The 24,768-nt window shown below is 46.4% G+C and overlaps 1 protein-coding gene across 1 annotated transcript in view; it reads left to right on the top strand.

Annotated features, from left to right (window-relative positions):
* LOC115140639 (adhesion G-protein coupled receptor V1-like) overlaps positions 1-24,768 on the top strand; it is a 183,895-nt gene that overhangs the window by 143,036 nt on the left and 16,091 nt on the right. The window contains 1 exon segment of the mRNA XM_065026488.1: positions 17,001-17,122. Coding sequence (XP_064882560.1) covers positions 17,001-17,122 — 122 coding nt within the window.

Genomic DNA, 24,768 nt, shown 5'->3' with positions numbered 1-24,768 from the left:
AACAACCCCTAGCAACCCCCACCGCAGCCCCCATGGCTGGCCCATCCACAGATGGTGGGCAGGATGTCCTTGTTCCAACACTCTGTGGTAGGTTCCCTGAAAAGCCTGTGGAGATTGCTTGTTACAACACACATCTAATCCCCAACCCAGGCTGTTGGACTATTTTTCACAATGGCCTGCAAAAACCACCCCGACACGCGCACGCTCATATCGCGTACAAAGCGAGTACGCGTCTGATCAGGCGTCGTAGGGCAGCCTTGATTAAAGCTTTATGCAACATTCACTGCAGTGCAAAACACATGTGTGCATTGTGCACGTCAGTACAAAACACATACACATATGTATGCTACTCACTTGGATTTATGCAGAGTGGGTGGAGACACAGTTCCTTGCAAACAGAGGATATTCTGTACACACACACACACACACACATTATCCCTGGCTTTTGTTCTGGTCCGTCGGTATCGTGAATCAAATCCCTCTCGATTGTTGCTAAGTATCCGTGTTTTGGTCGCTCCCTCCAATGACAAAGCAAAGCCTGAATTAGTGCGAGTCCTTTGGTTGGCAAAGCTGCTCATAGCCTCCCCACAACACAGTGTGTGGTCTGTGCCACATTGTGTGTGTTAGTGATGCGGGGGTTTACTCATATCCCTGGTCCCTAAATGTCTTTGCTCTGCGATAGATGCAGAGATGACAGAGGGAACTTTAACAATGTCAGCTAGATTGAACCATTCATCCTGTCATTTATGACATTATCCTGGTGAGCAAGGGTTTATTTAGTCCTCTGGGGCAACATATAAGAGAAACTGCATGTGTCTAGTTATAGACAAGTTGACTAACATGTAGTTTACTAAAATGTTGGAAATTATCAGCTGAAACAAAAAAAAATCCTGTACCCTTTGTCAAAATATAGTTTGTCTGTCTCTGACATTAGCCTGAAACACATTTTCTATGGGGTCTGGTGCAGGCCTCAAATCTTCACTTTATCTCATATAGTCGGGCGGCTGCGGATGGGTTATTAGCAACTGCGGGTGGATGCGGGTGAACAAACAGCTACCTAATGGTTAAGTGCATTCGGACAGTAACCAAAAGGTTGCTGGTTCGAATCCCCAGGCCGGCAAGGTGGACAAATCTGCCGTTCTGCCCTTGAGCAAGGCAGTTAACCCCCACAAAAACTGCTCCCCCGGGCGCCGATGACGTAGACGTCGATTAAGGCAGCCCTGCGCGCCTCTCTACCCCTCCCCTGGAGTGTGTTTGTGTGTCCGCTGTAGAGAAGGCAGAGCCACCGGCCCTAACAAACACACACCGGCTCACACACAGTCACGTCGTGCTGTAGTGGCTGACTCGGCATGCCTCTGACACTGCCGGCGTCTGTTCCTCAGCCTTAGAGCCCATGTACCTGCCTGTGCCCGACACCCTGAGGGGCACACTAAAGCAGCCTCGCACACAAACACACACACACACACACACACACACACACACTCAAACACACACTCAAGGGGGGGGTAGCAGTAGAGTGAGGTCCATAAACAGGTTTTCAACAGCCTCTTAAAACTCCTTCTTTACACAGGCTGGATGAGAAATGCAATTTATTTGTGTTCTGAGAAAATGTGAATGTGATAAATGTGATTTATATTCACATATAGGATGGCTAGGATGCCTAGGCCTTTTTAAAGACACGGTCAAACGTTTTAGAATATTTACTCCGTCAAGGGTTTTTCTTTACTTGTAATAGTGAAGACATCAAAACTATGGAATAACACATATGTGATCATGTAGTAACCAAAATAGTGTTAAACAATTCCAAAAATATACTATATTTCAGATTCTTCAAATAACCACCCTTTGCCTCGATGGCAGCTTTGCACACTCTTGGCATTCTCTCAACCAGCTTCATGAGGCAGTCACCTGGAATGCATTTCAATTAACAGGTGTGCCTTCTTAAAAGTTCATTTGTTGAATTTCTTTCCTTAATGCGTTTGAGCCAATCAGTTGTGTTGTGACAAGGTAGGGGTGGTATACAGAACAAGTCCATATAATGGCAAGACCAGCTCAAATAAGCAAAGAGAAACGAAAGTCCGTCATTACTTTAAGACATGAAGGTCAGTCAATATGGATAATTTCAAGAACTTTTAACGTTTCTTCAAGCGCAGTCGCAAAAACCATCAAGCGCTATGATGAAACTGGCTCCAATGAGGACCGTCACAGGAATGGAAGACCCAGAGTTACCTGTGCTGCAGAGGATAAGTTCATTAGAGTTTACTAGCCTCAGAAATTGCAGCTCAAATAAATGCATCTCAACATCAACTGTTAAGAGGAGACTGTGCGAATCAGGCCTTCATGGTCGAATTGCGGCAAAGAAACAACTACTAAAGGACACCAATAAGAAGAAGAGACTTGCTTGGGCCAAGAAACATGAGGAATGGACATTAGACCGGAGGAAATTTGTCCTTTGGTCTGGAGTCCAAATTGGAGATTTTTGGTTTCATCCAAACCAACAGCTTTGATGGTGACACTGTCTGTGATTTATGTAGAATTCAAGTCACACTTAACCAGCATGGCTACCACAGCATTCTACAGCGATACGCCATCCCATCTGGTTTGGGCTAAGTGGGATTATAATTTGTTTTTCAACAGGACAATGACCCAACACACCTCCAGGTTGTGTAAGGGCTATTTTACCAAGAAAGAGAGTGATGAAGTGCTGCATCAGATGACCTGGCCTCCACAATCCCCCGACCTCAACCCAAATGAGATGGTTTGGGAAGAGTCGGACCGCAGCGTAAAGGAAAAGCAGCCAACAAGTGCTCAGCAAATGTGGGAACTCCTTCGAGACTGTTGGAAAAGCATTCCAGGTGAAGCTGGTTTAGAGAATGCCAACAGTGTGCATAGCTGTCATCAAGGCAAAGGGTGCCTATTTGAAGAATCTCAAATCTAAAGTATATATTTTGGTTTGTTGAACACTTTTTTGGTTACTACATGATTCAATATGTGTTATTTCACAGTTTTGATGTCCTTACTATTATTCTACAATGTAGAAAATAGTAAAAATAAAGAAAAACTGTTGAATAAGTAGGTGTTCAAAATGTTTGACCTGTAGTGTTCATATATTTTCTTTACATATGATCTGATTAGAAACCTTTTCTGGTCCCATCATAGCCCATATAAAAACATGTTTACAGCTAGTTTATTACTGTGTCATTTGCTACAACTAAGGTCTGGAGCTGGTTAGGTTAGCTTACTTCCAGATCAGGAAAAACTTTGGGCCCCAGGGAACAATTTCCCACCCCCCATTACTCTGGGACCTGTGATGCCACATCTGAAATCACCAAACAATGTTACAAGTGAAACAAAACATGTCCTATTTGTATGACCTATATTTGACATGTTTTTGGTATTGGAGATGGGCTTCCATAGTTTTACGTGGCTCAGTACAGCTGGTAGCTACCGCAACAATTGCAGAATGTAACCGGCTGTTAATGCAATATCAGGTAAAAACTCAATGAAACAAGTCTCAAGTTATTCGGAAAATGTCTATACATTTCAGCTGTTTCAAAAAAACACGGCTCTGCTATTACGATTTATGCTGTTGGAGTGTTGGGTCAATGAGACAACTCTGTATACACGGCCCTGCTTCAAGATGGGCAACTGTCGTTTGAGTGTCGTACGCTACCTCCGGAAGTAGCAGTCGAGACATAGCAAGTACGCGAGTAACATTTGAGTAACGTGTGTAGCCAACGGTATTTTTACAATAAAGTGTAGAAGAGTGTGAAGAGGCTCCTCCTAGTTCGCCTCAGTGTTGTTTGTGGTGTTTACATCGCAGCCCAATAGAACAGGGTTCCCCAATTTAATTTGGCCTGCGGGTGGTTTTATTTGACCCCCCCCCCCCCCCCCCGCCAACTTTTCTGAGCAAAACCTTTTTTTATTGTTGGACTGTAAAAACACCAGGAAATCAGCTCCAAGTGATTTACATTTTTTTTTAAATCTGTTCCTAAGTATTACTATACATAATAGAGAGACAAACATTATATATGTTTGGGCTACTTGCGGGTCAATTTGCAGTCTACATTTTGTTCCGGCACCCAGGCCATCCGCTCAAGAAAAAATCAACATGCGGCTGAGTCTAGTTGATGATCCCCGCGGTAGAGAATTGCCTGTCAGTGCAACCTGAAGCAATGGCACTCAACTGTTATCATATTGCCGTTTCCGCCTGAGTCTGTGGTGGAAAAAAGGCCCTCTTTTCATTTTCAAAAACACCATGCAAATACAGGCCTGCTCAGACAGCGCCCTGGAGGACCGCAGTCATCACATGCTCTTTGGACCAGGGGCACAACACTGGGGACACAACTGATCAAATCGAATGTATTCATATAGCCCTTCTTACATCAGCTGATATCTCAAAGTGCTTGTACAGAAACCCAAGCCTAAAACCCCAAACTGCAACCAATGCAGGTGTAGAAGCACTTTACGACAAAAAGGCACTTTACTTTCTCACAGCTCTCTGCATCCTCATCCAACAGGACGGGTAGCCTATTCTCATCAAAGAGGTCTTTGAAAAACTTGAATAAGGGTTTGAAAATTGGGGGAAAATGACACTTTAAAGGTTTTATATATTTTTTTACATTTAGTCAGGAAATTGAGTTTGAGAAACCCTGTACTAGGCTATAGACTTTCTTCAGTAGGTCCGACTCTTCTATTAGGAAATGACTGGCTCATTTCAATATGAGGCTGATTCTCTAGGCTTGGATTTGGTCATTGAGAATTGATGTAATCAAATCGAATCAAATCAAAATGTATTTGTCACATACACATGGTTAGCAGATGTTAATGCGAGTGTAGCGAAATGCTTGTGTAACAAGCAAAAATAGCTGCAGGCTCCACTACAAACAGATACAGGAGCACGTCTCAAATGGTACCCTATTCCCTATAGGGCACCTATAGGGCTCTGGTCAAAAGTAATGCACTATGTAGGGAGTAGGGTGCCATTTGGGAAGCAGTCACAGTAACATCCCTGGTTAGTTTCAGAAGTCTCTCTGTCTGGAGTTTATATAACTCAAGGTTGTAGGATGAGAAGCTGGCGAGAAGGCCTAGACTGATTCTCATTTGGGCTCAAAGAGGCTTGATGTGCAGACATGGCTACTGTAATAGAGATAGAGAAGGTTTTTATCAGTGAGCCAGAGAGCACACTAAAGGGCCCTCTCCAGTGGAATTGCATTATGATGCCCCTGGGTGCCACATGCAGATGAATGCTACTCTAATGGTCGGCATGGAGGTACCGCTGAATGTTTCAAGTGTTTCAGCCAATCAGGGTTGAGAGCCTTGGGAACCAGAAGTGTTGGGTGTCATGGATGACTGGAGTTACTGTGTAGAGATGCCAAGCCTCTTGGTAAATTCTGTTATTGACGAGTGGGACTAACAGGACAGATCACTGAACCTGTCTCTTCATATTAGCTTCCAGACTCATAGTCTCATTCACTGGCACTGTTTCTCTGACAGATTTCAACTCTGCAAACGCTTGTGCTCTATTCGATATTTGTAAATGACATTCTTTTTTTCAAGACATATAGCGTATAAAACTGTCGTCCATCGGCGTTTCTGTTTCTCAAATGATTCACAGAATGATTTCAGTTTATCTGGCTCATGTCGTGGGCTCACTCCCCTCTGATGACCACTGCTATTGACGGTGGGAGAGAGAGAGAGAGAACAACAGAGGAGCCTGTTGGAATGCTGATGTAATCATTGTGAGACGAGAGGAGGTGACGGACACCATTCCCTCTGCTCCTTTACCAGGACCGGCCTGCTGCTGAGATAAGCACAGGCCTCCACTTATTTCACATCTGCCTGGCCCTGACCCGCAGGTACAGCTCTGAAAGTGCTGTGAGATATGCCACGGCCTCTGACGTCACTCACATTTGATGCCATGTGTGTGTGAGTCTGCAGACATACTCTACTCTATAGCCAGGTGTGAAATGCAGCGTCGGTGTCAGGCTCGTTACCTTGCAGTAGGACAAGATGTGGTGCATTTAGCAGATGGATAAAGAAACGTCTTAGATAACATGTGCCTAAGAACCAAAGACACCCTGTGTATACTAAACGTTTATTCGGCATTTCAGTCACACAGACCACCTTGATCAAGGCATGTGCATGATTCTGCGTTTCCAGTGTTGGTTGTGTTGTACAGACTGAGGTGCAGTACCAACATGATATCGTAGGAAAACGTCATCCTGTCACATCACCATATATGAAAACGTCACAATATATGACGTTTTTCTTCTCTCTCAATACATTGGATTCAATGGGAAAAGATGCGTCAAATGGTTGACGTTTCTGTCAATACATTGGATTAATTGGGAAAAGATGCTTCAAATGGTTGACATTTCTGTCAATACATTGGATTCAATGGGAAAAGATGCGTCAAATGGTTGACGTTTCTGTCAATACATTGGATTAATTGGGAAAAGATGCTTCAAATGGTTGACATTTCTGTCAATACATTGGATTCAATGGGAAAAGATGCGTCAAATGGTTGACGTTTCTGTCAATACATTGCTTTCAAAGGGAAAATATGAGTGTCACAGGGATTAGAGTTAGACATACAGACAGACTTACAATTCTATGGGCAAATTATTGAGAGGCTCGGACAGACAGGCAGGCAAAAAAATGACAGGGTGCCATTTTGAGCCTGCTACTGCGTGCAATTGAGACTCCACTACACACGATTCCTCCTACTGTACTTATTGTATATATGCCACAGTAATTAGAGGAGTCACGATGCAATCACTGACCCTAGACAGGCTGTCAACAGCCATGGGAGTGGTCATACAAACAGCTGACCACCTCCTAATCCCAAATTACAGCCAATGGTTACGTACACTGTGTATTCTAAGGGAAAGGACGGATCAAATCTGTCTATCCACCACTTGCTTTGGCCCCGAGATGTCGTACTGTTGGCCACAATTTTCAGCTCACGTTATCGCTACGACACATATTTTATTAGGCCTTCCCCTTGTTGTCAGACTTTCCAAGAGTGAGACCTTTACAGCTGGCACTAGCGTTTTCATAGCCTTTTTTTAAGTACAGTGTTGAGTATGATGTTGTTATCTAATGTGTATTGCCCCCCCATTCTTATCATTGCACTGTTAACAGTACTTAGCAACCACGCTATTGGATTGGACGGGTAGCAACCACGCTATTGGATTGGACGGGTAGCACCCACGCTATTGGATTGGACGGGTAGCACCCACGCTATTGGATTGGACGGGTAGCAACCACGCTATTGGATTGGACGGGTAGCAACCACGCTATTGGATTGGACGGGTAGCACCCACGCTATTGGATTGGACGGGTAGCAACCACGCTATTGGATTGGACGGGTAGCAACCACGCTATTGATTGGACGGGTAGCAACCACGCTTATTGGATTGGACGGGTAGCAACCACGCTTATTGGATTGGACGGTAGCAACCACGCTATTGGATTGGACGGGTAGCAACCACGCTATTGGATTGGACGGGTAGCAACCACGCTATTGGATTGGACGGGTAGCACCCACGCTATTGGATTGGACGGGTAGCAACCACGCTATTGGATTGGACGGGTAGCAACCACGCTATTGGATTGGACGGGTAGCAACCACGCTATTGGATTGGACGGGTAGCAACCACGCTATTGGATTGGACGGGTAGCAACCACGCTTATTGGATTGGACGGGTAGCAACCACGCTTATTGGATTGGACGGGTAGCAACCACGCTATTGGATTGGACGGGTAGCAACCACGCTATTGGATTGGACGGGTAGCAACCACGCTATTGGATTGGACGGGTAGCAACCACGCTTATTGGATTGGACGGGTAGCAACCACGCTATTGATTGGACGGTAGCAACCACGCTTATTGGATTGGACGGGTAGCACCCACGCTATTGATTGGACGGGTAGCAACCACGCTATTGGATTGGACGGGTAGCAACCACGCTATTGGATTGGACGGGTAGCAACCACGCTATTGGATTGGACGGGTAGCACCCACGCTTATTGGATTGGACGGGTAGCACCCACGCTTATTGATTGGACGGGTAGCAACCACGCTATTGATTGGACGGGTAGCAACCACGCTATTGGATTGGACGGGTAGCAACCACGCTATTGGATTGGACGGGTAGCAACCACGCTATTGGATTGGACGGGTAGCAACCACGCTTATTGGATTGGACGGGTAGCAACCACGCTTATTGATTGGACGGGTAGCACCCACGCTATTGATTGGACGGTAGCACCCACGCTATTGGATTGGACGGGTAGCAACCACGCTATTGATTGGACGGGTAGCAACCACGCTATTGGATTGGACGGGTAGCAACCACGCTATTGATTGGACGGGTAGCAACCACGCGGTTGGACGGGTAGCACCCACGCTATTGATTGGACGGGTAGCAACCACGCTTATTGATTGGACGGGTAGCAACCACGCTATTGGATTGGACGGGTAGCACCCACGCTATTGGATTGGACGGGTAGCACCCACGCTATTGGATTGGACGGGTAGCACCCACGCTTATTGGATTGGACGGTAGCAACCACGCTTATTGGATTGGACGGTAGCACCCACGCTTATTGATTGGACGGGTAGCAACCACGCTTATTGGATTGGACGGGTAGCAACCACGCTATTGGATTGGACGGTAGCAACCACGCTATTGGATTGGACGGGTAGCAACCACGCTATTGGATTGGACGGGTAGCACCCACGCTTATTGGACGGTAGCATTGGACGGGTAGCAACCACGCTTATTGGATTGGACGGGTAGCAACCACGCTTATTGGATTGGACGGGTAGCAATTGACCACGCTTATTGGACGGACGGTAGCAACCACGCTTGGACGGTGGATTGGACGGGTAGCAACCACGGGGACGGGTAGCAACCACGCTATTGGATTGGACGGGTAGCAACCACGCTATTGATTGGACGGGTAGCAACCACGCTATTGGATTGGACGGGTAGCACCCACGCTATTGGATTGGACGGGTAGCACCCACGCTATTGGATTGGACGGGTAGCAACCACGCTATTGGATTGGACGGGTAGCAACCACGCTATTGGATTGGACGGGTAGCAACCACGCTATTGGATTGGACGGGTAGCACCCACGCTATTGGATTGGACGGGTAGCAACCACGCTATTGATTGGACGGGTAGCAACCACGCTATTGGATTGGACGGGTAGCACCCACGCTATTGGATTGGACGGGTAGCACCCACGCTATTGGATTGGACGGGTAGCAACCACGCTATTGGATTGGACGGGTAGCACCCACGCTATTGGATTGGACGGGTAGCAACCACGCTATTGGATTGGACGGGTAGCAACCACGCTATTGGATTGGACGGGTAGCAACCACGCTGGATTGGACGGGTAGCACCCACGCTATTGGATTGGACGGTAGCAACCACGCTATTGATTGGACGGGTAGCAACCACGCTATTGGATTGGACAACCACGCTAGCAACCACGCTATTGGATTGGGGTAGCGGGTAGCAACCACGCTATTGGATTGGACGGGTAGCAACCACAACCACGCTATTGGATTGGACGGGTAGCAACCACGCTTATTGGATTGGACGGGTAGCACCCACGCTATTGATTGGACGGGTAGCAACCACGCTATTGGATTGGACGGGTAGCAACCACGCTTATTGGATTGGACGGGTAGCAACCACGCTATTGGATTGGACGGGTAGCAACCACGCTATTGGATTGGACGGGTAGCAACCACGCTATTGGATTGGACGGTAGCAACCACGCTATTGGATTGGACGGGTAGCAACCACGCTATTGGATTGGACGGGTAGCAACCACGCTATTGGATTGGACGGGTAGCAACCACGCTATTGGATTGGACGGTAGCAACCACGCTTATTGGATTGGACGGGGTAGCAACCACGCTTATTGGATTGGACGGGTAGCAACCACGCTATTGATTGGACGGGTAGCAACCACGCTTATTGGATTGGACGGGTAGCAACCACGCTTATTGATTGGACGGGTAGCAACCACGCTTATTGATTGGACGGGTAGCACCCACGCTTATTGATTGGACGGGTAGCACCCACGCTTATTGGATTGGACGGGTAGCAACCACGCTATTGATTGGACGGGTAGCAACCACGCTATTGGATTGGACGGGTAGCAACCATGCTATTGATTGGACGGGTAGCAACCACGCTATTGATTGGACGGGTAGCAACCACGCTATTGGATTGGACGGGTAGCACCCACGCTTATTGATTGGACGGTAGCAACCACGCTTGGATTGGATTGGACGGGGGTAGCAACCACGCTATTGGATTGGACGGGCACCCACGCTTATTGGATGAACCACGGATTGGACGTAACCACGCTATTGGATTGGACGGGTAGCACCCACGCTATTGGATTGGACGGGTAGCAACCACGCTATTGATTGGACGGTAGCAACCACGCTATTGGATTGGACGGGTAGCAACCACGCTTATTGGATTGGACGGGTAGCAACCACGCTATTGATTGGACGGGTAGCACCCACGCTATTGGATTGGATTGACGGGTAGCAACCACGCTATTGGATTGGACGGGTAGCACCCACGCTATTGATTGGACGGGTAGCACCCACGCTTATTGGATTGACGGGTAGCACCCACGCTATTGGATTGGACGGTAGCACCACGCTATTGATTGGACGGGTAGCAACCACGCTATTGGATTGGACGGGTAGCACCCACGCTATTGGATTGGACGGGTAGCACCCACGCTATTGGATTGGACGGGTAGCACCCACGCTATTGGATTGGACGGGTAGCAACCACGCTATTGGATTGGACGGGTAGCACCCACGCTTATTGATTGGACGGGTAGCACCCACGCTATTGGATTGGACGGGTAGCAACCACGCTATTGGATTGGACGGGTAGCACCCACGCTATTGGATTGGACGGGTAGCAACCACGCTATTGGATTGGACGGGTAGCACCCACGCTATTGGATTGGACGGGTAGCACCCACGCTATTGGATTGGACGGGTAGCACCCACGCTATTGGATTGGACGGGTAGCAACCACGCTATTGGATTGGACGGGTAGCAACCACGCTATTGGATTGGACGGGTAGCACCCACGCTATTGGATTGGACGGGTAGCAACCACGCTATTGGATTGGACGGGTAGCAACCACGCTATTGGATTGGACGGGTAGCACCCACGCTATTGATTGGACGGGTAGCACCCACGCTATTGATTGGACGGGTAGCACCCACGCTTATTGGATTGGACGGGTAGCAACCACGCTTATTGGATTGGACGGGTAGCAACCACGCTTATTGGATTGGACGGGTAGCACCCACGCTTATTGATTGGACGGGTAGCACCCACGCTATTGGATTGGACGGGTAGCAACCACGCTTATTGGATTGGACGGGTAGCAACCACGCTTATTGATTGGACGGGTAGCACCCACGCTTATTGGATTGGACGGGTAGCAACCACGCTATTGGATTGGACGGGTAGCAACCACGCTATTGGATTGGACGGGTAGCAACCACGCTATTGGATTGGACGGGTAGCAACCATGCTATTGGATTGGACGGGTAGCAACCATGCTATTGGATTGGACGGGTAGCAACCACGCAATGTTATCATTATGCAATGTCATTTTCTTGCTGCTTCACACAGAATGGAAATGACTGACAATTTGATAGCATAAGCGGACACCCAGCTATAAAACCATGGCGACGGTTGTGTTCCAAACCCATTGACCCTATCAAAGCATGGCGTTTTATAGATTACAAGACGATACATATATTGCCAGCCTAGCTTGTTCATGTGTTTTAAACCGTTTTTTTTTTTTAATTTTTAGAGGCAACAGAGTCTGGTCCACAGAAGGATATTACTACAGCATTTAATTAGGCCAATGTTCTTATCTTGTCTTTATTCATTCTATGAATTATTTCCGTTATTATACATGTTAGGGAGACTGGTGTTGGGATTTTTTTTTTTCCAAACGGAAAACACACGGTAGCAGTACTTGGAGTTCCCCTTGACTTATAGAAGAAGTCCACGGTGGAACTTGTGGGTCTGCCATTTAGGTGTGATGACAAGTTACATTTCCCTCCTAGCTCACTCTTCCATGTTAACACAGCAGCCCAGAGCGGGCCTGTAGCCAGACCTATTGGGCTGCCCAGCCACAGGACTCACAGAAGAGGGCTTGGGGAAAGAGTTTTGCAAGACCACACAAACACACAGCAACAAGCGCACGTATGTGCACACAAACATACACGCATACGCACGCATACGCACGCATATGCGCACACACACACACACACACACACACACACACACACACACACACACGCACACACACACACACACACACACACACACACACACACACACACACACACACACACAAACACATGGGGCACGAACAGACCCACATCTATTCATAACCCCAGTATTATTCAATTATTCCTGTGTTGCTAGTGAACTTAATTGAACCCAAGCCTAGGGTCCAGTGTAGGGGGTATGCTGTGTTGTGTTGTGTGTATTGTTACAGCTGATAACCCCTCTGTGACCGTATCGTCAGCACCATCTTGGGTTTCGGCTCACTTGTTTGTGTTGAACTCCCATCCTCCACACAGTTTGTCTTCTCACACTGAGAAGCCTGTCAGTCCAAATACACAGGGAACATACAGTGCATTCGGAAAGTATTCAGACCCCTTGACTTTTTCCACATTTTGTTACGTTACAGCCTTATTCTAAAATGTATTAAATTATTTTTGTCCCTCTTCAATCTACACACAATACCCCATAATGACAAAGCAAAACAGATTTTTATATGGAAAGGTATAACAAATATAAAACTGAAATATCACATTAACATAAGTATTCAGACCCTTTACTCAGTACTTTGTTGAAGCATCTTGGCAGCGATTTCAGCCTTGAGTATTCTTGGGTATGACACTACATACTTGCACACCTGTATTTGGGGAGTTCCTCCTATTCTCTGCAAATCCTCTCAAGCTCTGTCAGGTTGAATAGGAAGCGTCGCTGCACAGATATTTTTAGGTCTCTCCAGAGATGTTTGATCGGGTTCAAGTCCGGGCTCCGGCTGGGTCACTCAAGGACATTCAGAGACTTGTTCTGAAGCCACTCCTGCGTTGTCTTGGCTGTGTGCTTAGGGTCGTTGTCCTGTTGGAAGGTGAACCAGCGCCACAGTCTGAGGTCCTGAGCACTCTGGAGCAGGTTTTCATCAATGATCTCTGTACTGCTCCGTTCATCTTTCCCTCAATCTTGACTAGTCTCCCAGTCACTGCCGCTGAAAAACATCGCCACAGCATGATGCTGCCTCCAACATGCTTCACCGTAGTGATGGTGCCAGGTTTCATCCAGATGTGACGCTTGGCATTCAGGACAAAGAGTTCAATCTTGGTTTCATCCGACCAGATAATCTTGTTTCTCATGGTCTGACAGTCCTTTAGGTGCCTTTTGGCAAAATCGAAGAGGGCTGTCATGTGCCTTTTTCTGAGGAGGGGCTTCCGTCTGGCCACTCTACCATAAAGGCATTGATTAGTGGAGTGCTGCAGAGATGGTTATCCTTCTGGATGGTTCTCTCATCTCATCAGAGGAACTCTAGAGCTCTGTCAGAGTGACCATTGGGTTCTTGCTCACCTCCCTGACCAAGGCTTTTCTCCCCGGAGTTTGGCCTGGCGGCCAGCTCTAGGAAGAGTCTTAGTGGTTCCAAATTTCTTCCACGTAAGAATCATGGAGGCCACTGTGTTCTTGGGGACCTTCAATTCTGCAGAAATGTTTTAGTACCCTTCCCCAGTTCTGTGCCTCATCAGAATCCTGCCTCGGAGCCCTACGGACAATTCCTTTGACCTCATGGCTTGGTATTTGCTCTGACATGCACTGTCAACTGTGGGACCTTATATAGACAGTTGTGTGCCTTTCCAAATCATGTGCAATCAGTTGAATTTACCACAGGTGGACTCCAATGAAGTTGTAGAAATATCTCAAGGATGATCAATGGAAACAGGATGCACCTAAGCTCAATTTCGAGTCTCGTAGCAGGGGGTCTGAATACTTATGTAAATACGGTGTTAGTGTTTTTATTTTTAATCTATTTGCAAAAATTCTAAAACTCTATTTTTATTTTGTCATTATGGGGTATTGTGTGTAGATTAATGAGGATTTTTGTTTTTTTTAATCAATTTTAGAATAAACCGGTATGTAACAAAATGTCTGTAAGGGGAAGTGGTCTGAATACTTTCCGAATGCACTGTAGCCCTATCCTCTCCTCTTCTGATCTTGGCAAGGAAAGGGATCTCTCTATTTCCAGTGGAAGCTGTGGGAAAAAGTTTAAACGGGCTTTTTGTATAAAAGTGGGCACATTGTGTTGAGAAAAATGGCAGGTTGTCTATTAAGGCCCGTTCTGCATTCAAGGTTGTACAGTAAGATAAGATAAGGACTATATTATCTCCATGGGGAAGTGATGGAAAGCACCCTGCCGCTCCTCTCTCCCATCCCTGTGGACCCAGCAGACCAGCCATTCCCTCCCAGCAGGCTTTTGGAACCTGCTCCCACTGTGGGACCTCCTACCAAGACCACAGCCAGGAATGTGCTTACACTGGTGGAAAAAACCAAGGAGGGAGGAGCGGAGAGGGATGCAGATGTGTGAGAGAGGCAGAGAGAGAGCGTGAAGGAAGTGCGAGTTTATGATAGCGTGAGATCGGAGGAAAGTGGGGGGGGAAAGGATCGCACGGAATGATAGAAATATGGAAAACTGGCACACAGAGGTGGAAGAAGAAGAGGGAGAGAGCAGACAAGGTGGTGGATGTGGCACCTATGTGTAGGCTATTTGCTTAGCCCTGGGCCCGTGCCCTGTGTTTCCTGCCCAGTTGTGAAGTGGACTGAACAGTGTGCCCTACATTTAACCAGCACTGACGGCTTGTGTTCTGCTGTACTGTGTTACCCATGCACTAGTTTGAGTCTTCCAGTCACCACTTGCTCCTTGCTTCTTCCCCTCATCACCTTTCGATATCACTAAGCTCCGCACATCACCCGCAACACACTCCACCCCGGGCCGGCAGAGAGTCTCCCCAGTAACAGCCAGTAACTGGTCAACATCCAGCCACAATCAACACACAGACTGAGAGTGGGGGATCAAAGGACCACATCTGCATTGCCGTTGAAATAAAATGGTAATAGGGATTTATTATCCTGGGTCTGGCTAGTTAACGTGGAACACTCTGTTCTCAACAGGCAAGAACACACACTAATGGGAACGTGCTCATGTAAATGTCAGATCCCTTCCTCTCTGTATGTGCTCATTGTGTCCAGGCACTACATTTTCATTAGTTCAACGCTGAGCTAGAAGAGAATGCTGGAGGACATAACATGAATGTACTGTATTATGTTTGTGCTACCCAATGTCCAACATTGTAGATAGGGTAAGGTATTTTTTTAGGCGAACTGTGGAGTCATGCCTCTTCTTGAATTCGTGAGGGAACTGCAGGTTGTCCGCAAGTTTTGGAGGATAAAAAATCCATACAAAAATCGAAATGCAAATTGTTTCTAAAAGTAATAGGCCTTTAATTAGTTACCTTCACTGCTAAATGGACTAAATTCGACCGAATGTATTTTATGTTATGTAAAAAAATATATATATGTGACTCTGTGAATGGTGGTTCTCAAGAGCTTTTGAGGGTGATTTGGAAGTGGAAAGGTTGGCAACCATTGTTAGTTAAGGTTAGGACTGGGGTAGGGGAAGCTGATCCTAGATCTGTACCTCTCAGCATCAACTGAGAGTGGTTCAAGGTCAGTGCACTTGCTTCAGTAGGTTAAGAGATGGGCTAAAGTCCCTCTGCTCCAGCATGCTGAAATCAAGGTTTTTTAATTTCACCATAGATCTGTTTCAAGTCTCTAGTGAACCCCCCAAGACTTAACCCACACATACATGTACTTTACATACACACAGACTCTCACACACACTCAGTCTGACAAAAAATATTGCCAACATTGTTTTTACTTTATTTTATTATATATATATAAAAAATATTTTACAAATAAAAAAAAATATATATATATATATATATTAACTTTTTTGGTGGGGGACTCTAAACTTGCAGTAATCAAGGTTGAATTTGAGCCCGGGGGCCCCCATTGATTTTGTTAGTCAGTCACTTAGATATCACATTAAAAACTGAAAATATTTCTCTCCATCCTATGGCAAAATGTGTAGAATTGCACGAAATGAATACCAAAACTAAAACATCTCCCATCCCTGGTTTAGAGTGTAGTTCGGAGGTTAGTTTCATGGAGTACTTTTTGGGACCAGATGCAATTTGGACAAGAGAGGCTGCTTTCTGGTCAACAGGTCAACAGCCCTGTCATTGTGTAGACGGTCTTTGTGCTTACCGCTACCGTTCTCTCTCTCTCTCTCTCTCTCTCTCTCTCTCTCTCTCTCTCTCTCTCTCTCTCATCTCCATCTCTCATCTATCGATGCGCCCTTTAGTTAGAGTGAGTTAGCTGAGCAGTTGGCACAGATTGTGTGTGTGTGTGTTCGTGCGTGCGTGCGACGGGTGTACTGTACTTGGCAGCCCCGGTGCCAGGATCTGTGACCTACAGTATAAAGTGTGCTGATTAAGAGAGGCTTCATTAATCAACCTCAAGGGCCTGGTCTGCTGCCTGCTGCCCCAGATCCAGCTCACTACTCTATACTGGACCAGAGCACTGGGATGATGGACCAGAGCCAGACATGGAGAGAGAGCAGGGATCAGAGCGCTCTGACCTTCTGGAAAGCTCCCAATTTCTGATTGTGAAATAGGCTGATGTAATTTATTTAATTCTAAGAATGATCTGTCTGCGTGTATGTGCATGCGTGCATCTATGCATGCGTGCATGTGTGTCTGTCTGAGTGTCCGTGTGTCTTAACTGTGCATTAAGTGTTCCCTGTTGTGTGTGCTGCAGAGGTGCCCATGGTGCTGTACCTGTTTTCCCTGGTGTCCCTGGTGTGGCTGTGGGCAGGACTACACATGGGCTACGGATACCTGTGGATGCTCATCCTCTACGTCATCTTCAACTGCCTGCTGGTAAGACCTTTTTGTCATTATCTTCATCATCATCATCGTGTGTGTCGTCATCCAGACATGTTTTGAACGGTAAAATCACAAGACTTAAATGTAACATTATTTTGGGGGGTTATATGGGTCCCATTTTATGCTGAAACTACTCTGGTCATGGTGTTGATATTTTTGAAGTTAAAACAACATTAAATGGAGTAAATATCCTACTCGCAGGGAGTTAGCTGGCCGCTAAACTAACTTAGCAATCAGGGAAAAATTGCTGACATGGTCTAATTGACGGACTGTCAGTGACCGACATAACAAGAGAAAAACTGCTGATGCACAACCAAATTTCTAAATCGCACCTTGTGAAATCTACTATTTGAACTCGCAACAGTAAGTTGAGACCCTGACTGAGTTCTTATAACATCCCTGAACTACACCATGTTAACTGGAACAACTATCTCATTAACGGTTGCTATAAATCCAAACCCTTACAGATTGGGTTAGTTTAGAAAAAATGTTATTTTCTTTGTGTAGCGTAAGATCAAAAACAATGAATGTACGTGTGAAAACACAGATATTGAAACAAACAATTGTAAAAAAAATCAACCTGCAACAGAGCATGCTGAGAAATATTGACAATGAGTCCCCTCCCACATCTATGCATAACTCCATAGATTGAACTCTGTCTCTGGTTACACTTAATGGAGTTCAAAGTACTCTGTCCCAATCAACTCCAGTTATCAACACTGACTCCAGGGATCTTATCACTCTCTTGAGGGTTAAGATAACTCCCGGTAGTGTCAATCTAACCCTAATGTTCATAACACTGTGATTTTCACTAACCTTGATTTACTGTCTAGTGCCTTGAATCTCTCTATTGCAGTCAAAACTGGAGGGAAACCTGATTTAGTTTTGTAAATGTTACTACAGAGCACCAACTACTTCCTGGATACTTAAGTGCCCATTGTAGACATTGGCGTAATAACACTCCTAAGGTTTCTGTTTGTCAGTGTGTGTGAGTTCAGAATAGCCTCCCTCTATCTATCGTTGCTCAGCCTCTGGAGACCTTGGAGGTCGGCACACTTGTACTATATATTGATCCCTCAAGCCACTGCACTGTTTGGCCCCTCGAGTGTGTGTGTATTTGTATGTATGTATGTATGTATGTGTGTGTGTGTGTGTGTGTGTGTGTGTGTGTGTGTGTGTGTGTGTGTGTGTGATTCGTGAGTCTGTAGGATTGTGTGTATGTGTGTGCGTGCGTGCCTTGATGTGTGTATGCTTGCGCATGTGTGTTTGCGTCTTGATGTGTGCTATGCATGTCTTGATGTGTGCTATGCATGTCTTGATGTGTGCTATGCATGTCTTGATGTGTGCTATGCATGTCTTGATGTGTGCTATGCATGTCTTGATGTGTGTGCTTGCATCAGTACGTGTGTGGTGAAGGGTATTCGAGGACTTTGAAGCCATCCTTTGATGTCTGGCCCAGGCAGGGTGGAAAAACTCTTCTTGAGGGCTATCACAGATACCATATCTCCGGAGAGTGACATCGCCCAGGCCAGACCACTCTCTCAGTACTCTCAGTACAGTGTGGGAATGCATATCAGAGAGCGTGAGAGAGAGGAGAGATAACTTTATCATCAGATATTTCCGTAGGACTGTATAGTCTACAGCCAATAGCATGAATATCTTGTTTTTTTAAACGGTTGCGTAACTGACAATGTGTTGGAGATGTTTGAACTGTTCAACCCCACTTCATTGTCTGACCTCCGAAGGGCTATTGCTTGCTAGTTGAGGGTAGATTCCTCACTCATAAAGCAACCGCATCATTTGAAAAGGACATGTTGTAAAAGCATTCAAATGGTTGAGTTAGGTAGGCAGTGGACTGGACAGTGGAATAATTGTTCTTTCAGGCCAGTCCTTGTGAATGTCTCTGCTAGCTGTCACTTTCTTCAAGACGTCATCTGTCCATTAAGTGTGTCACACCGGACCCTAGTGATATGTAGCGTATGCACGTGAAAGACGACAGAAGCACACTAAAGTCAACCCGGGGCTTTAATGAGTGCAGACATGATGTCATTATGACAATAGCTGAGGTAACACAACACCTATAAGCATATGCCATGTACGTCATAGGATGCCACCTTTCCAACGAGTCAGTTTGTCAAATTTCTGCCCTGCTAGAGCGTCCCCAGTCAACTGTAAGTGCTGTTATTGTGAAGTGGAAACATCTGGGAGCAACAACGGCTCAGCCACGAAGTGGTAGGCCACACAAGCTCACAGAACGGGACCGCCGAGTGCTGAAGCACGTAGCGGGTAAAAATAATCTGTCCTCGGTTGTAATACTAACTACCGAATTACGAACTGCCTCTGGAAGCAACGTCAGCACAATAATTGTTTGACGGAAGCTTAATGAAATGTGTTTCCGAGGCCAAGCGTCAGCTGGAGTGATGTAAAGCTCGCCGCCATTGGACTTTGAAGCAGTGCAAATGCGTTTTCTGGGGTGATGAATCATGCTTCACCATCTGGAAGTCCGACAGACTAATCTGGGTTTGGCTGATGCCAGGAGAACGCTTCCTGCCCGAATGCATAGTGCCAACTGTAAAGTTTGGTGGAGGAGGAATAATGGTCTGGGATTGTTTTTCATGGTTCGGGCTAGCCCCTTAGTTCCAGTGAAGGACAATATTAACGCTACAGCATACAATGACATTCTAGGCAATTCTGTGCTTCCAACTTTGTGGCAACAGTTTGGGGAAGGCCCTTTCCTGTTTCAGCATAACAATGCCCCTGTGCACAAAGCGAGGTCCATACAGAACTAGTTTGTCGAAATTAGTTTGGAAGAACTTGACTGGCCTGCACAGAGCCCTGACCTCAACTCCATCGAAACACCTTTGGGATGAATTGGAACGCCGACTGCAAGCCAGGCCTAATTGTCCAACATCAGTGCCCGAACTCACTAATGCTCTTGTCGCTGAATGGAAGCTAGTCCCCGCATGAATATTCCAACATCTAGTGGAAAGCTTTCCCAGAAGAGTGGAGGCTGTTATAGCAGCAAAGGGGGGACCAACTCCATATTAATGCCCATGATTTTGGAATGAGATGTTTGACGAGCAGGTGTCCACATGCTTTTGGTCATGTGGTGTATTTTTACAAATTCCCCTGCAGCTATAAGTTCCAATACAGGATGAATCCCCTGAAAGTGTAGAGAAAGTCCAACTGAAAGGCCTTTGGTTGCCTCTGAAGTGTCTTTCATGAGTGAATCTCTCTCCCTTGACTCTCCCTAGCCCCTTCCACTGCCCCCCCCCCCCCGCATCACAATTCTAAAATAATCAGCTCTATCATCCCAAGGGAGAAAGAGCAGAACACAGTTGAAAAGTTATTTTGTTTTCAACCAGAGAATCTCCACAGCCTCCAATTGCCCTGGGCTCAGATGTAAAGACTAAAGCAGCCTATAAGCAGTTGTCTCCGGGAGAGTCCTCTGTAAGACAGGAAGAATTGTGCTGGAACAGACAGTTCCCTTTTCTACAGGTAATGAGCTTCCAAGGAGAGCTGCACCAGAGACCATCGATTAGCTCTAAACAAACACATCTGACCTAGATTTCCCGAGCACTGCTGCTTCGGCTGCAGCTCTCTGCCATTGATGCCTGCACCAGGCTGTTTATGAAGCTGTTGCTGCCTCTTTCGGCCATAACACGATTAAGGGACAATTGTTCTGCCTTGAGAGTCTGCGTTTATGGAGCAAAAAAAACAATTACTTTGGTGGGGAGACGAGGAGCTTGGAGATGAGAGCGCTGACCTTTGTGTCGTGACACGGCCATTAGTACCACGTCATCACCACTAATGAACATGAATAGAGACGACCGTAAATGTTGCGAACCATAATGCATTCATATGATTAGGATTTAAAGTATAGTCACATTCGTCTACGTTGCATGGAGTGAAGTGTATTATACATGTATGGCTGGATAACAAATCTTCAGATTGAGGTTTTCTGTTTTTGGTGTCTCAAACCACCTCAGACCGTCTAAGAAATCTCTTAAAGGCTACATTTCAATTCATTTACTTTCTGAGTTGGCATAATATCTGAGCACATTATGTCACTTTCTGGCGTTCTGTGGCTATTTGTTACTCCAGTTGCTTATGTGCCTCTATTCAGTGGCACAGTTTGCGCTTGGATGCTCTTTCAGGTTGTTTTGTATTATCTCGCTCATGCGGTACATTTTCCATGAGGAGAATTTTCCATGTTGTTATTGTTGTTAGTGTGGCTGTTGCCCTGACTGTAAAAGGCTGTTTAATGGTGCTGCTCACTTCGGGCTAATTGCTGAAAAACCATTAAACAAGTGCAGATGTTAAGAGTGTGCTCGCGCTCAGCTCAGTGTGCACATGCACGCGTGCGTGTATGCGCCCACGCCCGGAAGGTGGATTCTATGCATTCATTTCAACTATATAGACTCTCTCAATGCTATTTACTTTATGATTTAGGCTTGCAGCTCGGGAACCACAGCAGCCGTCAACCAGCTGGCTCCAGTGTGCTATATTTCATACATCCTGCTTAGTGGTTAGTTAGCGCTGCTCTGGAGCTTCTAGGCAACCTCAAAGGACAGCTGTACATGAAGGCAACCTCAAAGGACAGCTGTACATGAAGGCAACCTCAAAGGACAGCTGTACATGAAGGCAACCTCAAAGGACAGCTGTACATGAAGGCAACCTCAAAGGACAGCTGTACATGAAGGCAACCTCAAAGGACAGCTGTACATGAAGGTAACCTCAAAGGACAGCTGTACATGAAGGCAACCTCAAAGGACAGCTGTACATGAAGGCAACCTCAAAGGACAGCTGTACATGAAGTCAACCTCAAAGGACAGCTGTACATGAAGGCAACCTCAAAGGACAGCTGTACATGAAGGCAACCTCAAAGGACAGCTGTACATGAAGGTAACCTCAAAGGACAGCTGTACATGAAGGCAACCTCAAAGGACAGCTGTACATGAAGGCAACCTCAAAGGACAGCTGTACATGAAGGTAACCATCAGGGGGGATGTACAGTAAATGTCTGTGTCCCAAAGTGCTGTATGTCCGCAGGACCAAGTATCGCACTGCACAGGGAATAAGGTGCCGCTTGGCACACAGCCTATTACAGAGAAGACTTTGCACCGTATTCAATTTATGGTAACTGGTTGGATCCGGCATGATTCTCTTTTTTTGCACCGCAGAATTTTAAGTCTGGATCCTAAGGGTCAAGATAGCCGATGTTTACGGTGTTGATCCTAGGTGTATCCCTGATTGTGTTGCTTTTCAGTAATGTACGTTCTCGGATATCTTGCCTTCCATGGGGCAGACATCCTCCGACGCATCCCATCACATCTAGTGTGATACCATCGGCTAACTGACTTAAAAGTCAGTTAAGAACAAATTCTTATTTTCAATGGCGGCCTAGGAACAGTGGGTTAACTGCCTGTCCAGGGGCAGAAAGACAGATTTTTACCTGGTCAGTTCGGGGATCTGAACTTGCAACCTTTCGGTTACTAGTCGAACACTCTAACCACTAGGCTACCCTGCCGCCCCTATATCCAGCACCTAGCTCCAGCTGTCAACTTGGATGGGCCACCGTCTCCCAGTACAGAGCAGTTGCTGCGTGTGTATGATGACTCAGGGAGGAAAGGATTTGCCACATCTCCAAGCTGTTCACTCTCACTATAAGGGTCTGTGTACCAAATGACAACCTATTCCCTATATAGTGCTCTACTTGACCAGAGCCCATAAGATGAAGTGTCCTGTATAGGGAAGTAGTAGTGCCCTATACAGGGAATAGGGTGCCATTTGGGACGCAGACAAGGGCCAACAGAGACGTTTCCCTTGAGGTCAATTTCAGTGACTTACAAATTACATAACAAGTACATAACTTTGTCTGTGTCTATAAAACACAGGCCGTGTCTATAAAACACAGGCCGTGTCCAAAATGGTACTATATAGTGCACTACTTTTGACCAGGGCCCATAGGGTGCCATTTGGAACATAGACATATACTACTAGTTGCCAAGTATTGGTCTCAGTGTTTTTAGAGTAGAGCAACCTCTGTGCCCCAGCACGTTATTCAGTACAACCATAGATTTAGTTGGTTTCCTCTCAGCACTCCACACGGACAGAAAGACAGACAGACAGACAGGGGCATTACTGTTGGAGTCTATCAATATAGATGGAACCCAGGGTTGGCGTATGCAAGGCTTTTTTGCTTCTCTCTCTCTCTCTCTCTCTCTCTCTCTCTCTCTCTCTCTCTCTCTCTCGCTCTTCTGACATATCGCTTGTCGAGGGGTTGTCTAGGGCAGCATCTGCATTAGATCCGGCTGAACTTGTCCCGAATTTATAGAAGAATAATCCAATCACAGCAGCACTGTTTGTGTGCTGCTGTAAACTTTGATTTGATTTGATTTGTGTCCGCCCCTCTGCCAGTAAATGGGCTTGTACATTAGTAGCTCACAAACAAACAGCCCCCCTTTCTTTCTTTGAGCAATGAAAGACGCCAGGCACCCACCACAGAATTACATTTACACCCGCACTTCCTGATTGGGCCGCACAGCGGACTATAAATAGACTGCTCTTCATTGCAACGCAGATCCTGTCACGAGCCCTGTCGCTGGAGATGAGTTGATAGTGCAGAAGTAGCAGCCTCCTTCATCGAATTCAACCCAGCACACGTTGCTAGGAGACATGGTATAGGAGGGATAGGCCCAGTGGTCTAAGAGCTATGATGTCCATGTATTATAATTTCTCTCTACTTTCGTATTCATTTGATCTCTTTCTGTTTCCCATCTAGATCACCTCTCTGTTTCTCCTTTGCTTTTTCTCTGTTTCTCTGTTTTCTTCTCTCCTTTCAATTTATTTCTATCTGTCTTGTTCATTTTCTACTGAAAGCATTCTCCCCCTAGCTAGCTAGCTGGTTAGCGCTGTGCCTCTTTGTACCTCTTGTGTTCTCCCTCCTCTCTCCTCCCTCCCTGGTTCTCATGGTGGTGTAGGGGCCGTGACCTAACCTCCTGTAGTAACACTCTCCCTCTCTTTGTCTCACACACACACACACACACACACACACACACACACACACACCAAGTCCCCAGAGCAGGGAACACTTACATAACAGCCTGTGGGTAATAAAGCGTGTTCCTCGGGCCGCGCTGGCTCAGGCTGGTCCTTAAACGGCGTGTGCTAATCGCCCTGAAGACTGTCAGGATGGGGCCGCTCTCACTCTATCAGAGACTACTGATAGTGGCTGCTCCACGCACGCGCGCACACACACACACACACACACTCATGTACACCCTCACACCACATACACACACGCTCCGCTCAGGCTATAAAGGCACTCTGAGTGATTGTTGTGGGTGTACTGTGTCCATTCCCATATGTGTGCTTTTCCCCCAGATAGAAGCTCATGTTCCCTATTTACAGTGCACCAATAAACAGGTCGTGTACTAAGCCTGTTCCCCTTCGTCCCATCGCATCTCGTATCCATTACAGTTTGTCCCTTTCAATGTCAGGGTTCCAAGGAAAATGTAATGATTTCCACACATTTGTATCTACATAGGGAGCTTTTGTGTTGAGTGGCTTTCCTCTCCCTGAGCCGGACTAAACTGCCTGTCTGTTAAGATCAATAGGCCGCTGGTGAAACAGGAGCA

Source organism: Oncorhynchus nerka, linkage group LG13 (genome assembly GCF_034236695.1).
Source record: "Oncorhynchus nerka isolate Pitt River linkage group LG13, Oner_Uvic_2.0, whole genome shotgun sequence".
NCBI lineage: Eukaryota > Metazoa > Chordata > Actinopteri > Salmoniformes > Salmonidae > Oncorhynchus > Oncorhynchus nerka.
The sequence above is the reverse complement of the archived record's forward strand: the minus strand, read 5'-3'. Positions and strand labels throughout refer to the sequence as shown.